General features: G+C 43.2%; 1 protein-coding gene across 1 annotated transcript in view; it reads left to right on the top strand.

The window, feature by feature from the left end:
• LOC120917233 (SITS-binding protein-like) overlaps nt 1-13,583 on the top strand; it is an 88,008-nt gene that overhangs the window by 25,037 nt on the left and 49,388 nt on the right. The window contains exon 2 of the mRNA XM_040328371.1: nt 12,696-12,867. Coding sequence (XP_040184305.1) covers nt 12,696-12,867 — 172 coding nt within the window. The remainder of the gene's footprint in view (nt 1-12,695; nt 12,868-13,583) is intronic.

Here is a 13,583-nt window from a genome sequence, read left to right on the forward strand (position 1 = left end):
TCAGCTTCATCGGTTAACCGACAAAAACGGTCCTGGCCAAAGTGTGTACGCGGCCTTAGAAGCAGAATACTAACTTGAGCCAGAAGGGGGAGATTTTTATGTGAAAATATTTTACAGCATTGGGTGCACAATTTAGTCAGGTGGTATTGGAACGGGCTATTTGGCTGGTACAAATGACAAATTCTTAAACATGCCACCACAAAGCATGTAAGTGTTTTTTTCTTTCCCTGGGACGTGCAGTATAGTGTGCATGTTGTGAGCATAAGTTAAGAGTGTTTTAGTTCTGCACAAAATTAGCGTATAGAGGCCATAAATTTAGCTATCAACTCTCCATCCTAATACTCACATGGCAGAAGATGAGTCATGTAAATTATTGCTGTCACCAAATTTAGACTTTGTTTTAAGTACAAGAGGTCACCACATTGAACAAGAACCTGATAGACAGTGTAAACAAATTATTTAACAGAGCTATAAGAGAGGCAGCATATAAATTAGGGCAATGAAAGGGCTGCACACATGCGTAAGGGGTATGAACAGCTGTAGTGAAAGGCTGACATGACTTACAATGTGTTTCCTTGAGACAAGTTGCTAACAATGCTGAAAAGGCAAATTGTTTGAATAACTCTTGTTCATGTGTCTCTCGGAATTAACTTGGACTCAAATACACTGCTAAATACCCAGAGTCTTTATCATGGTTTAGTATCATGCTTTACTCAAAATAATATAATTTAGAAATGCTGACATATTTCCCGATGGCTAATGTAAAGTCATGACAAACATAATATCCAACAGGGACATTTTCATGGGTCATAGTGCATACAGCAGTTTACATTCTGCATGGGCATATAGGTCTGATAATATATACTACGTAAAAAGATCATTCATTTGCCGCTCTAAATTGCATAGCTTCCAACAGGCTCTCATTTGGCGAAACATGTTAATTCCATACGCTTAATAATATCTAAGACTGACTGTCTAACACTGTATTGGTTTTATATGATATCGTTTTACTTTTGATGGACCTTCATCTTCTGAATGTGTTATAATAAAATTATGTTTTTTTAGTTTCAAAGTTTTTATTATTATCAAAACACAAAAAAAATGACATGAGATACATCAAAATCAAGATACAATGCACCATAACATAACAAAAAAATACCTCCCCTAGGCTTGGAGGCTTGCAAGTTCAGAAGGTATCTCACCATACACTTGCCTTGTAATTCCTGGTTTCAGAAGCCCTGAGGAGCTCCCCGACACCCCCTAAAAGGATCAAACTGTGCCGGGACAGCCACCCGGAGTGTAGCCAATGTCAATGGTGGGTCAAGAGACCCGCGAGTGTTGAGTTGAAATGTACTCTTAGCCTATGAGCCCCTAGGGGGTGGCTCTGAGATTTGAGAGCCTGGAGGCATTTTAACTTTATTGATAAACGGAACGTAGTTTAGGGCTACCCCATACCTAAGCAAGGTGGGTCAAAAAATTTAAGAAATAAATCATAAACAAAAAAGGGGCAAATAGAAGAAGAGAGGGGGGGGGGAAGAAGAGGGGAAATAACGACGATCCATTCAGCAGGAAGTGGGTTGGAGGGCAAGTGTTGAAGCTTACTTGTTATACTTGCATCCCGGGGAAGAGGGAGATACCCACGTGTTTGGCCCAAGGTTCCCAGGTGGATTCAAACTGTGCTTTTGAGTCTAGCAAAACCCTTGTCAATTTCTCTTGGGACATCATCCAAGATATTTTGCACTTGGCGGGCGAGAAAGAGACCCTGGGTTGTTTCCAGGCCTTCACAATACTCAGCTTAGCGCCAAAAGAATGTAGTGGATTAATTTGCAATTCCATTTAGGAGTCTTAGGGATATTAGCATTCAGGAGGGCTATTGCGGGGGTTCGAGGCCCATCACTATTTGGATAAGGTTAAACATCCTCTTCCAGAATTACCTGATTTTGGGGCATTCCCACCAGACGTGGGCCATGGAGCCATTCGTTTCACATTCCCTAAAGCACAAGGGGTTTGCAGAGGGATAGATGTGGGCTAATTTAGTAGGTGTAAGATACCATCTGGTCATCACTTTGAGGTTAGATTCTATTAGGGAAATATTATTTATCCCTGTAACGGTCACCACCGTTTACGATTTTCCATTCCACCAACCCACAACAGCTTATCCGACAATCCAGCTGACAGGACCCATTCTATTTCCCAGAATAACGAGACACAAAGCTCTGTTACTGGTTCCAAAATGAATGAATACTTTTAATGGTACACTCTCGGGTTTACAGTTACAAGCATGCTACAGTAGTTACAGGGACAATGAAACTCTCCACCCAAAACATCACACAATGGGTGGTTAACGAGTTCCCCCTCCAATCCACATCCAGACAGACACTCTGGCACAGCATTTAGAGGGGTTAATCACTACAGCTTGACAAGTCACATTCCACATCTTATCATCAATAGACTTTTCACACAAAACAGTGTCATTAGCATACACAATGAAATATCTCAGGAGCAGACCTAATTAACAAAATGGACACAGAATGCAATCACAGCAACTTAAACATCCCACAATAGGCAGCCAGACTGGCTACCAAGCTCCAATTCACATCACCACAGTAGCAGACTTAATTAGCATCTCAACAGTCTATGAGACATTCTTATTGACCTGTTGGGGGTCAGAATAAGCAACCTGTAATATTCCAAGATCCTGCAAGACATGAATTATCATTAATGTCCCATCTCATGTAATCCGAGATATCAGTTCTCAATCATCCTATGCCCAAAAGGGACATAGGATGAGCCTAGACCCAAGAGTCATTAGTGCAGCTTGCACAGGAGTACCCCCCATCCTTCAAAAGTCTCTGGGTGTCACTGGCCATTCCATTACAATCCCCTTATAGGCTCTGGAAAAGGATGTCCGCCATTTGTCAAGATTCCATTGAATTTGGAGATCGTTTTCCCATGCTGACATGTAAGGGGTTTTGCCTGCCTGCAGGGCTAGTGACTGGTTTATAACAGAGATTCCAACCCTCTGATCTGTGGCTTGTCCTGACCATAACTCATATGAAGTGAATCTAGGTGGGATGGGTTTTCCTTTCCATATCACACAGCTTATAAACCAGTCCTTCAAGGAAGGCAGGGTGCCCTCCCAATTGAAACAGGGCATAATAAAACCCATCTTAAAGAAACCCACCCTTGACCCCAAAGACCCAAAACATCGTCGTCCCATAACAGGCCTAAGCGTCTTCTCCAAGGTAATGGAGAAAGTAGTGGCACAACAGCTGCAACAGCATCTAGATACCCATAATTTGCTTCATCCTTTTCAATCGGGTTTCCGTCCCGGTCACGGGACAGAAACAGCAATGCTTTAAATATGGGATGATGTTCTCGAGGCCACAGACGAAGGAGAATCTTGTCTTCTGGTACTGTTGGACCTAAGCGCAGCTTTCGACATGGTAGACCACAAACTACTACTAACTCGGCTAGCTGAAGTAGCCAGAGTCGCGGAATGTGATCTATCCTGGTTCTCCTCCTTTTTGGAAAACAAATAGTGAAATTGGGACCTTTCACTTCTGAAAAACGCACGGTGTCATGCGGGGTCCCGCAAGGACCCCCCCTGTCGCCGGTACTGTTCAACATCTACCTCCGCCCTCTCTTTAAAATCATCAGTAGCCAAAAGCTACTTTACCACTCTTATGCAAATGACACACAACTGTACTTTCGCATCTGCAACAAAAAGGATCATCATCTAGGGCTAGAGAAATCCCTCTCTTTGATAGAAAACTGGATGACAAAGAGTTATCTTAAACTCAACGGATCGAAAACAGAACTTCTCCTGTTTCACACCAATCGAAAGAATCAACTGGTAACAACTTGGACACCCCCGCCCATTCTGGGCCAGATCATCACCCCTAGCACCAAAGTCAAAAGTCTTGGAGTCATCTTCGACACCTACATGACAATGGATGCACAAATAGGGTCAGCAGTCAGCGGATCGCACCATCTGCTGCGCCTACTACGCAGACTTATTCCATTTACTCCTAAAGAGGACATTGTAGTCGTGGTGGGAACAATTGTTAACTCCAGGCTGGACTATGCAAATGCTCTCTACCTCGGACTCCCAAAGTACCAAATCACCCGTCTGCAAGTCGTTCAAAATACGGCTGCTAGACTGGTGACTGGGAAAAAACCTTGGGAATCAATCTCTCCTTCACTGAGAACCCTTCATTGGTTACCAGTAAAAGACAGAATTACTTTCCAAGCACTCTGTCTGACGCACAAATGTGTTCAAGGAAATGCCCCCCAATATTTATGCGAAAAACTAAAAGCTCACAACCCCAATCGCATTCTGCGATCCACCAATCAAAACCTACTCCAAATACCAAAAACCAGATACAAGTCCAAGGGAGAACGAAGATTTGCGCTCCAGGGCCCCAGACTATGGAACGCTTTACCAACCAGCATTCGGTTGGAGGAGAATCACTTGACCTTTAGGAGAATGATCAAAACCCATCTCTTTTGAGTTCAAAGGAGAAATGGACAAACGAGCGCCCAGAGGCGATTTAGTTTGCATGTGCAGCGCTATATAAGTTTCTCACTCACTCACTCATATTTTGTGGAGAAAGTGTTGTATTTGGTGAAACTTGAATTGCTCCCCTCTCGGGATTCCAAGTTGTTGTTCACAGAATTTTATAGTCATTGGGCCTGTTGCAGTAAAGAAGTGTCCGATCTGATACAACCCCTTGTCTAGCCACTATTTAAAGAATTTTATGTCCTGACCAGGAGCGAAGTCAGGGATGTTGAAAATGTGGGCCAGGGGACGGCAGTTGGAGGTTAAGGAGGTATGGGTTTTCAATGTATCCCAAAGCATGAGGTATTGCGAAATAGTAAATAGTTGAGGGTGTAAGTGGGTGCCGTCTGTCTCTCTATTTGGATCCAGTCTGGTTTTTCGGTTCTGGAATAGACTGCAGAAAGTTAAGCAAGCCTTTGCCACTTGATAGTACCAAAGTAGTCTTGGCAACCCTAATCCACCCTGTGTACGCTGTCGGTATAGAGTGTTTCTTGGCAACCTGTGTCCAGCTCCTCCCTAGACAAACATGATAACTTTCCTTTGGAGAGATAACAAGTGGTCTTTCCTTAGTTTAATCGGGATAGCTCTAAATAAGTATAGCAGTCTAGGGAGGAGTGTCATTTTTATTGGTCCGCAACTCCGACTCAAGTCTCTGGTAGGTGAGTGGGAAGTTTGCGGAATACAGTTGTTCTATTTTGGCAGTAAGATTAATCCCTAGGTATTCTAGTGAAGAGACATTCCATCTAAACTTAAAGGAGCTTTTCAGCGTCTCTACTGTGGCTGGTTTAAGAGATATGTTGGGGGAATGGGATTTGTCATAGTTTACCCGGAGACCTGATGCCATTGTGAAATCATTCAGGAGTTTACAGAGGTTTTGGTGGGACGTGATAGGTGAAGTTATGAATAAGTAACATGTCGTCTGCGAAGAGGCCACACTTGTGTATTTGGGAACCACAGGAAATTCCTTGGATGTTGGGATTGGAGCGAATCGCAATTGCCAGTGTCTCAATGGCTATAGCGAATAATAACGGGGATAGGGGGCATCCCTGTCTGGTGCCTCTTGCTATGTTGAAAGGTTTAAAATGGTGCTCGCTGAGGTGAATCAGTGCTGTTGGTGTAGAGTAGAGGGAGTGTAGAATGCCCAGAAAGCAATTTCCGAATCCCCATTTCTTCAGTAAAGCGAATAGATAAGGCCATTCGACTGTGTCGAAGGCCTTGTGCAGGTCTAGGGATAAAAGTATCCCTGTCCTATCCTGATTGTAGAAGGGAGACTAGATCAATGGCCCTCCTGATTTGGTCTGGCCCCTGTCTGCCTGGAATGAACCCCACTTGATCTTTGTGGACATATCGATTTATAAAGGAGGCTAAGCGGTTGGCCAGGATTTTCGCCAAAATCTTGAGGTTGTTATTGATGAGGGAGATTGGTCTATAATTCTCAACTTCTTCGCGGGGGCCTATTTGGTTTGGGGATCACCGTTACATAGGCAGTATTGAGCTGAGGGTCTAAGGGAGACCCCTGTGCCTTTGGGTTAAATAATTTTTCCATGTGAGGCACTAACGTGTCTGCAAAGGCTTTGTAATATGGTGCGGATAAACCGTCGGGCCCAGGAGCTGAACCTATTTTGAGGTTTTAAATGACCTCACTTATTTCCTCAGCAGAGATGCTTGCCTCCATAACGTCCTTGTGTTCAGTGGTTAGAGTTAGTATCGATAGGTCTCAGAGAAAGCCGGAAATCAAGGGTTTCTTATTCGAGGGGGACATGCTATAGAGGCTGGTGTAGAACCCTCGGAAGGCCTCTAGAACCTTATTGGGGTCGGCAGAGGGAGGATTGCCTGCGACTCTAATCCTAGGTATGCAATGGATACGAAGCTGTGGGGAAAGCTTAGAGGCCAGCATAGGTCCAATTTTATATTTTTTGGGTAGAATTTAGCTCCACTCCAGCGGATGTGTTTCTCCTCTTTTGCTGTTGGAGCCAAATTCAATTCCAACCTGACAGCGTCCAATTGCTCTATTGGGGCTTTGGAGGGACACTTCTTGTGTTGGATTTTGATGGCAGTAAAAGTTTTTTCATGTTTTTTAATGTCTATTAGTCTTTCTATCTTAAGGTGCGTCACTATGCTGATGATTTTACCCCTAATGGTGGCTTTGTGGGCAGCCCATAGGGTCTTGGGGGAGATGTCATCTACATTGTTGACAAGGAGGTATTCCTTCAGGGATTTCTCTATTTTGGCGGTTTGAAGGGGGTCACTCAGGATGGATTAGTTATGTCGCCAGTGCGAACCCGTCGACCTAGCGAGGGAGTTTTGTATATTATGTAGTACTAGAGAGTGGTTTGAGAGTGGTTTGACCAGGCAGTGTCAATTATGGTCGCCTTCTGTGTCGATGGTATGAGGGTGGGGGGTACCAGAATATGATCTATTCTCGCATATGACTGATGGGGGGCTGAGAAGTGTGTATAGTCCCTTTTTAAGAGATTAAGTTCCCTCCATATGTCGACCAGGCCGTGAGAGTAAAGGGTTTTTGCTATGTTCAGGCTGGCTTTGGTGAGGCGTGTCAGTTGGGCCTTGTGGGGTTCGATTTGTCGAGTGCCTGGTCGAAAGCTATGTTCGAGTCCTCTCCAAAGATGACTTTTCCTTCAATAAGGGGTAGAAGGGTTTTGATGAGTGTTTGAAAGAATTTGGTTTGGCCTTTATTGGGGGCATAGTAAGAGATTATGGAGTAAATGTTACCTTCGGTAGTGCCTTTGACTAGGATAAATCTACCCTCAGGGTCTCTGTGGTCAGAGATGTAGGAAAACTTGCTATTCTTCAAGAACAGGATCGCTACTCCTTTAGTTTTGTTTGCGGCGTTCACCAAATAGAGTGTTGGAGTGTAGGAATTTGGGGTTGTAATGGATCGGAAAATGTGTCTCTTGGACCAAAACTATGTCTATTTTCAGGGATCGGTAATTTTCAAATGCTATTCTACGTTTACAGGGGGAGTTCAAACCCTGTGCATTGTGTGTGGCAATTCTGAGATCCTTCCCTGTCATGTTCACATTAGACATGGACAGAGGGGTGGAATGCTGTTGATGTAGCTGTCACTTATCCTTTGATGTCTTCTCCTTAAGGGCCCGGGTGTTGAAGAAGCTTTGTTCGGACCGATTTTGGGGGTCTGTATCATCAAACTTCCTGCTGAATGGCTCGAGAAAGGGGAGAGGTTAGGAAAGTAAGGGGAGGGAAAAGAAAAACAAAACAGAGAGCAGCGTCTTCTGGGAAGACAATCGGCACCTGGCGTGTAAGAGTCCTACCAGGTACCATCCAAATGGCATCGGCAACCTCTATCAGAGGGCCGATGACCCATACCACAGAGGAGAAAAATCTGTGTCTGGGAATGGGTGGATGCGCAAGGGTGTGACCCCTGACCCTTGCTTCTATGTCAAACTTAGTAATAACATAACTAACACAGCATAAAGTCCACATTTTGAGTAAGCATGGGATATATAGTGCACTGAGATCACAGTGGACGACCTGTGTGGGGTACCCCTGCAGAGGTCAACCCTACATTCCCCATCCCTCATATTGGGAGGGGAGGGAAGATGAGGGGTATTCCCCTGGATAATGGGAGTCGTTTAGTATTGTTGCGGCCGCCAAGGTCAGGACCCTGAGCTGGATCCAGCCGAGACCCCTGAGTACGGAAAGTTCTTAGAGACTTGGTTCACGAGACGAGGTGAAGAGTCTGTAGAGAGGGAACCTAGTTAGCAAACGTGTAAGTTCCTGAAAGTCGTGTTGTGGCTTGCAGATCAGACTTGAAATGTCCACATGTTCTAGGACGAGTGTTGAAACGTAGGAAGGCCTAATGATCAGCAACAAGAATTAGGTTTGAAGCTCCGGGCTCCATCAACAGAGGGGACTACTGTCCCGGGGTGGGATGCCCTATTGAGGGCTAATTGAAGAAATAGGTTTATGAGAGCGTCTTATGGGGGTCTGCCATCTTTGGATTTCTTGGTTTTGCCATTATTCCAGAGTGGGGAAACTGGGCATGTTGGAGGGGGTCTCTTGGTGGAGCCTCCTGGTACCGAAGTGAAGTCCATGGGTGCTTCCTGGGAAATCAGCTTGAGGTGGAGAAGGAGTTTTTCACCCTATGTGAGGGTAGAAAAGGAGTAAGCTTTACCTTGGATGGTAAATTTCACTCCAAAGAGGAAGGCCCGTCGATATTTGATATCCTGTTGGGACAGTACAGTAGGGAGGCCTCGGACTCAGAAGTTATATCACCCCCTGGACCTGTTCTCAAGGTCGTCTATCCTGGAAAGGGTAGTGTCCAGTTGGTCCTGGAGGATCTGGATATAGGCAGCATTCTGGTTGGTGTGTTTGACAGTAATGTCCAGTTTAGTTTCTATGGCTTCCATTCTGGGGCCGAGGTTGGCAAAATCAGATTTAATGTCTCTGGTGATTTGAGAAGCAGTATTAGCTAGACCCCTCTCCAAAAGGGTAGATAATTTAAGAAAAAGGTCATCCTTGCTCGGCTCAGCAGGGATTCAGTGGAGGCTGGGGAGAGAGCTAGAGGGTGTTGTGGGGTTCCCTGGGCCACTTGGGAGTATGTGAGTGTGGCTGCATAAATCACTTGCCTCAAGTCCTGTGAATTTTCTCCACAGGCCGCGTGTGGCTGTGCTGAGGAGGAGGATGCGGCAGCCGTCTTGGTACACCTGCCGCGGCCTGCTCGTTCGAATTTCCGGACCAAGGTCACATCTGGCAGGCAGGCCGGACATCCAGGGGGGGTCCCGGGAGTGTCCTGGTGTTGGATGGGGTGATCGTGTCCCGTTTAGGGACGTGCTGAGCCCACTGTGTGGATCGTGGGGCGGGGGTGATGCGGAGCTCCCGGCTCAGTCAGCCATCACGGAGCATATAAAATGATGTTTTTATACTATTGAGGTTAAATTTTTTTCCTCATTGGTTGGCACAATTAAAGTCATTTCCCCTGTGGTTGTTGAGGTCCCCTCCTCTTTTTTAGAATGTGGCTCTCCCTCTTACAGGGGTTATGTTGTGGTTTGTTATGTACTTGAATGGGATGGTGCCTCGATGAGGATTCATTTTATACCTTTGCCTGGCTCACACCTTCATTTGCATTGATAGGTATAGTCATATCCTGACTATACAAAACAAGGTATTTGTTAAAATGTAAGTTGACTGTATTGTATACAGACCCTCTGACTCTTAAACTGTCCACACAAAGTTGGATTTTGAGATTTGACGAAGGCCAGATTTTCAGTATTTTCTTTTCTCCCATAGGTCAGCTATTTTGTGTCACCCCCTTTGTACCTCTCCAACAACTGTTTTGGATACTTTTGCCCCACAAATAAGCACACACAAAAGACTCATACACAGAAGGGATTAAATAACAACTACTTAAAGCAGAGTTACAGTCATTTTAACAGGAGTTGGTTGGGCTTAATAAAACACATACAAACACAAAACTGCATTGACTTCATTGAGTATTTGAATTAAGAACAAGTTAGTATTATTAATTTATTCCTTAGTAAATAGGCCTTCAGGATTTGTCATTATCAGTGCCCTCTATGTTAAAGAAATATGCAGAGATTTGGATAATTACACATTAGCAGAATACAAAATTACAAAATACTTGGGATATGTTTGGAGGCCAGTGATTAGGAGCATTGGTCTTGAGGAAAGCATTTAGAAGGTTTATCTGCTATGCGGAATTCAAGTGGAGGAACACAGTCAGGATAAGTATTTCCTATGTTAACGGTGTCAGGATAAGGTTGCGGACATTTGTTACAGCTCATAAATCAGGGCGAATACCAAGTGATCAAAATTCAGTCTGGTTCACATTATACTGTGGTATTGTATTGCCTTTACTACCATATCCCTATTTATTTAAGAAGGTGCTACATTACTAGCCATGTTGGAAGCAAGTCAAGTCTTATTTTACACCTAAAAAGGGTGCTCTGTAAAATTATTTTTTAATTATTGTAAACAAACAATGAAAACCAATAAATGTATAGTCAGCTGCGCTACTCTGTGTAATGTTGTGCTGTGCTATAAAAACAGTGTTTGGGGGTCTGCTGCTATATAACTGTTGCGTGTTAAAAAATTGTAAAAATTAAAACTCAAAATGGTATAGCGCTCCCCTCTTCCTATCTGATATATTGCTATATAAATAAATACAAAACATAAACAATGACACAATACACAGTATAAAAACAGCACATAAAGAAATAGTTGTATAAATACAGTACAGACCAAACGTTTGGACTCACCTTCTCATTCAAAGAGTTTTCTTTATTTTCATGACTATGAAAATTGTAGATTCACACTGAAGGCATTAAAACTATGAATTAACACATGTGGAATTATACATAACAAAAAAGTGTGAAACAACTGAAAATATATTTCATATTCTAGGTTCTTCAAAGTAGCCACCTTTTGCTTTGATTACTGCTTTGCACACTCTTGAGTGAGTGAGTGAGTGACTTATATAGCGCAGCAAATGCGAACTTAATCGCCTCAAGGCGCTTGACATCCAGAGTCGTACCGGTCCTTCAGAAGAGGTGGGTCTTTAGTTTTTTCCTAAAGGCCCGATGGTTTTCCTCCAAGCGGATGGTAGTGGGTAGAGCATTCCAGAGCCGAGGTCCTTGGACCGAAAATCTGCGTTCTCCCCTCATCTTGGCATTCTCTTGATGAGCTTCAAGAGTTAGTCACCTGGTGCAGCACCCCATCACTCTCCTTCTTGGTCATATAGCCCTTACACAGCCTGGAGGTGTGTTTGGGGTCATTTCTCTGTTGAAAAATAAATGATGGTCCAACTAAACGCAAACCGGATGGAATAGCATGCCGCTGCAAGATGCTGTGGTAGCCATGCTGGTTCAGTATGCCTTCAATTTTGAATAAATCCCCAACAGTGTCACCAGCAAAGCACCCCCACACCATCACACCTCATCCTCCATGCTTCACAGTGGGAACCAGGCATGTAGAGTCCATCCGTTCACCTTTTCTGTGTCGCACAAAGACACTGGGGTTGGAACCAAAGTTCTCAAGTTTGGACTCATCAGACCAAAGCACAGATTTCCACTGGTCTAATGTCCATTCCTTGTGTTCTTTAGCCCAAAAAGTCTCTTCTGCTTATTGCCTTTCTTTAGCAGTGGTTTCCTAGCAGATATTCTACCGTGAAGGCCTGATTCACACAGTCTCCTCTTAACAGCTCTAGAGATGTGTCTGCTGCAAAAGGTGGCTACTTTGAAGAACCTAGAATATGAAATATATTTTCAGTTGTTTCACACTTTTTTGTTATGTATAATTCCACATGTGTTCATTCATAGTTTTGTTGCCTTCAGTGTGAATCTACAATTTTCAAAGTCATGAAAATAAAGAAAACTCTTTGAATGAGAAGGTGTGTCCAAACTTTTGGTCTGTACTGGAAGTGTCACCACTAGGCCACAAATGTTCAGGAAATATAAAGTGCTTGTGCATATGGGCCAGTGTTAAATATACTGGTAAAGGATAAAAATAAATGAAGAGACAGTAAAGTCCAAATCGTGAATCTGTGGGTATTGTGCAAACAAATAACACCTTCTCCCCCTTCCGCCTTCACATCTATGCACTCACCTCCATAAGAGACCAACGACTGGTCACCATGCGCCTTCCCCTTTAAGGGGTATATAGATCCTTTGGTAGATGATTATAACCTCCTTGGGTTCAAATTGATCCTAGGTAGTCCCCAGCAGTGGTGCTCATGGAAGGATAAAGGAAACTAACATTGTGCTAAATCGTTTTAAAACTTTTATGAAAAAATTCACAATATTAAACTCACATATTTTTGTGCACTAGCACTGGTGCACCCAGATCGCTTGCATCGCACATAAAGGGTGCTTTAATTAAGGAATATATTACAGTATTTTTGATGAAACTGATGACATAAAAATACCCTATGTAATATAAAGGGGTAACAGTACCTGCCATTGTACTAACAAGTAATGGTTATCGATTCTTGGCAACAAGCTGAAAAGTAAACAGTTTGTCAGTTGTATGTCATCTACCCCAACAACTACATTTTGCACTGCCTGGTTAGGTTTAATTTGACCATATTGTACATAAATGTATATTGGATATTGGATATAATACACCTCTTATATTTTAGGATTGCTTTTCAATGAAGAACATATCATGGTATGGTGGAGCAATCCTTAGTGCTCAACGCTGGCCGATGAACTTTGTCAATGCGGCTTTACAGCCATTTGTGATCAGTAACCTTAAATCCAGTGCTGGTGCTTATGGATCTGTTTTAGAAAGATATTTCCTGGGATCAACTGGTAAGATAAATCCACTCCAATGTAATCTGATATTATTACACTGCTTGTTTAGAGGTATGATCATTGGCTAAAATCAGTTCAATGACTGTAATACCAGGAACTTTTTTTCAATCAGAGTGAAAAATCGTATAGGTGAAAATATGAAATGAAACACCTAAAAAATCAAGTAAAAAAAATAGTGACTGTAACAAGCACACTATGAGGGAGATTTACTAAAACTGGTGCACATTGAATCGGGTGCAGCTGTGTATAGTACCCAATCAGCTTCTAGTAGAAACACACACAGATCCATAGCTCCACTCAAGACTGGAATCTCCTGCTCATGGACCACCTGGGTGTCGACCATCATAGTCCATCTCCACTCTTCAATAAAAATTGTAATAATCAGTGCATTGACTGCATACAATGATATCTCCAACCCAAAACCAGCCTTCCTTGACACGTTTTCATCACTGGCTTGTACACAATGATAGGAGATAGGACTTGCAAGAAATGCTAACTGGAGCACAGTTGATTTTTTTCTATTTTCAATCAGATTCTAGGTTTTAGGCCAGGTTCACACTAGTACTACACAACTGTTGTACGACTGTCATCCTACTTTGCCAATGCGACATCGGTCCTACTTCAGTCCTACTTTCATCTGACCTAAATGACCAGGATATGATTTTGCTCCGACTTTGAGATAATCCGACTTGTCCTTTGACTAATCAAAGCAA

Source organism: Rana temporaria, chromosome 11 (assembly GCF_905171775.1).
Source record: "Rana temporaria chromosome 11, aRanTem1.1, whole genome shotgun sequence".
Taxonomy (NCBI): Eukaryota; Metazoa; Chordata; class Amphibia; order Anura; family Ranidae; genus Rana; species Rana temporaria.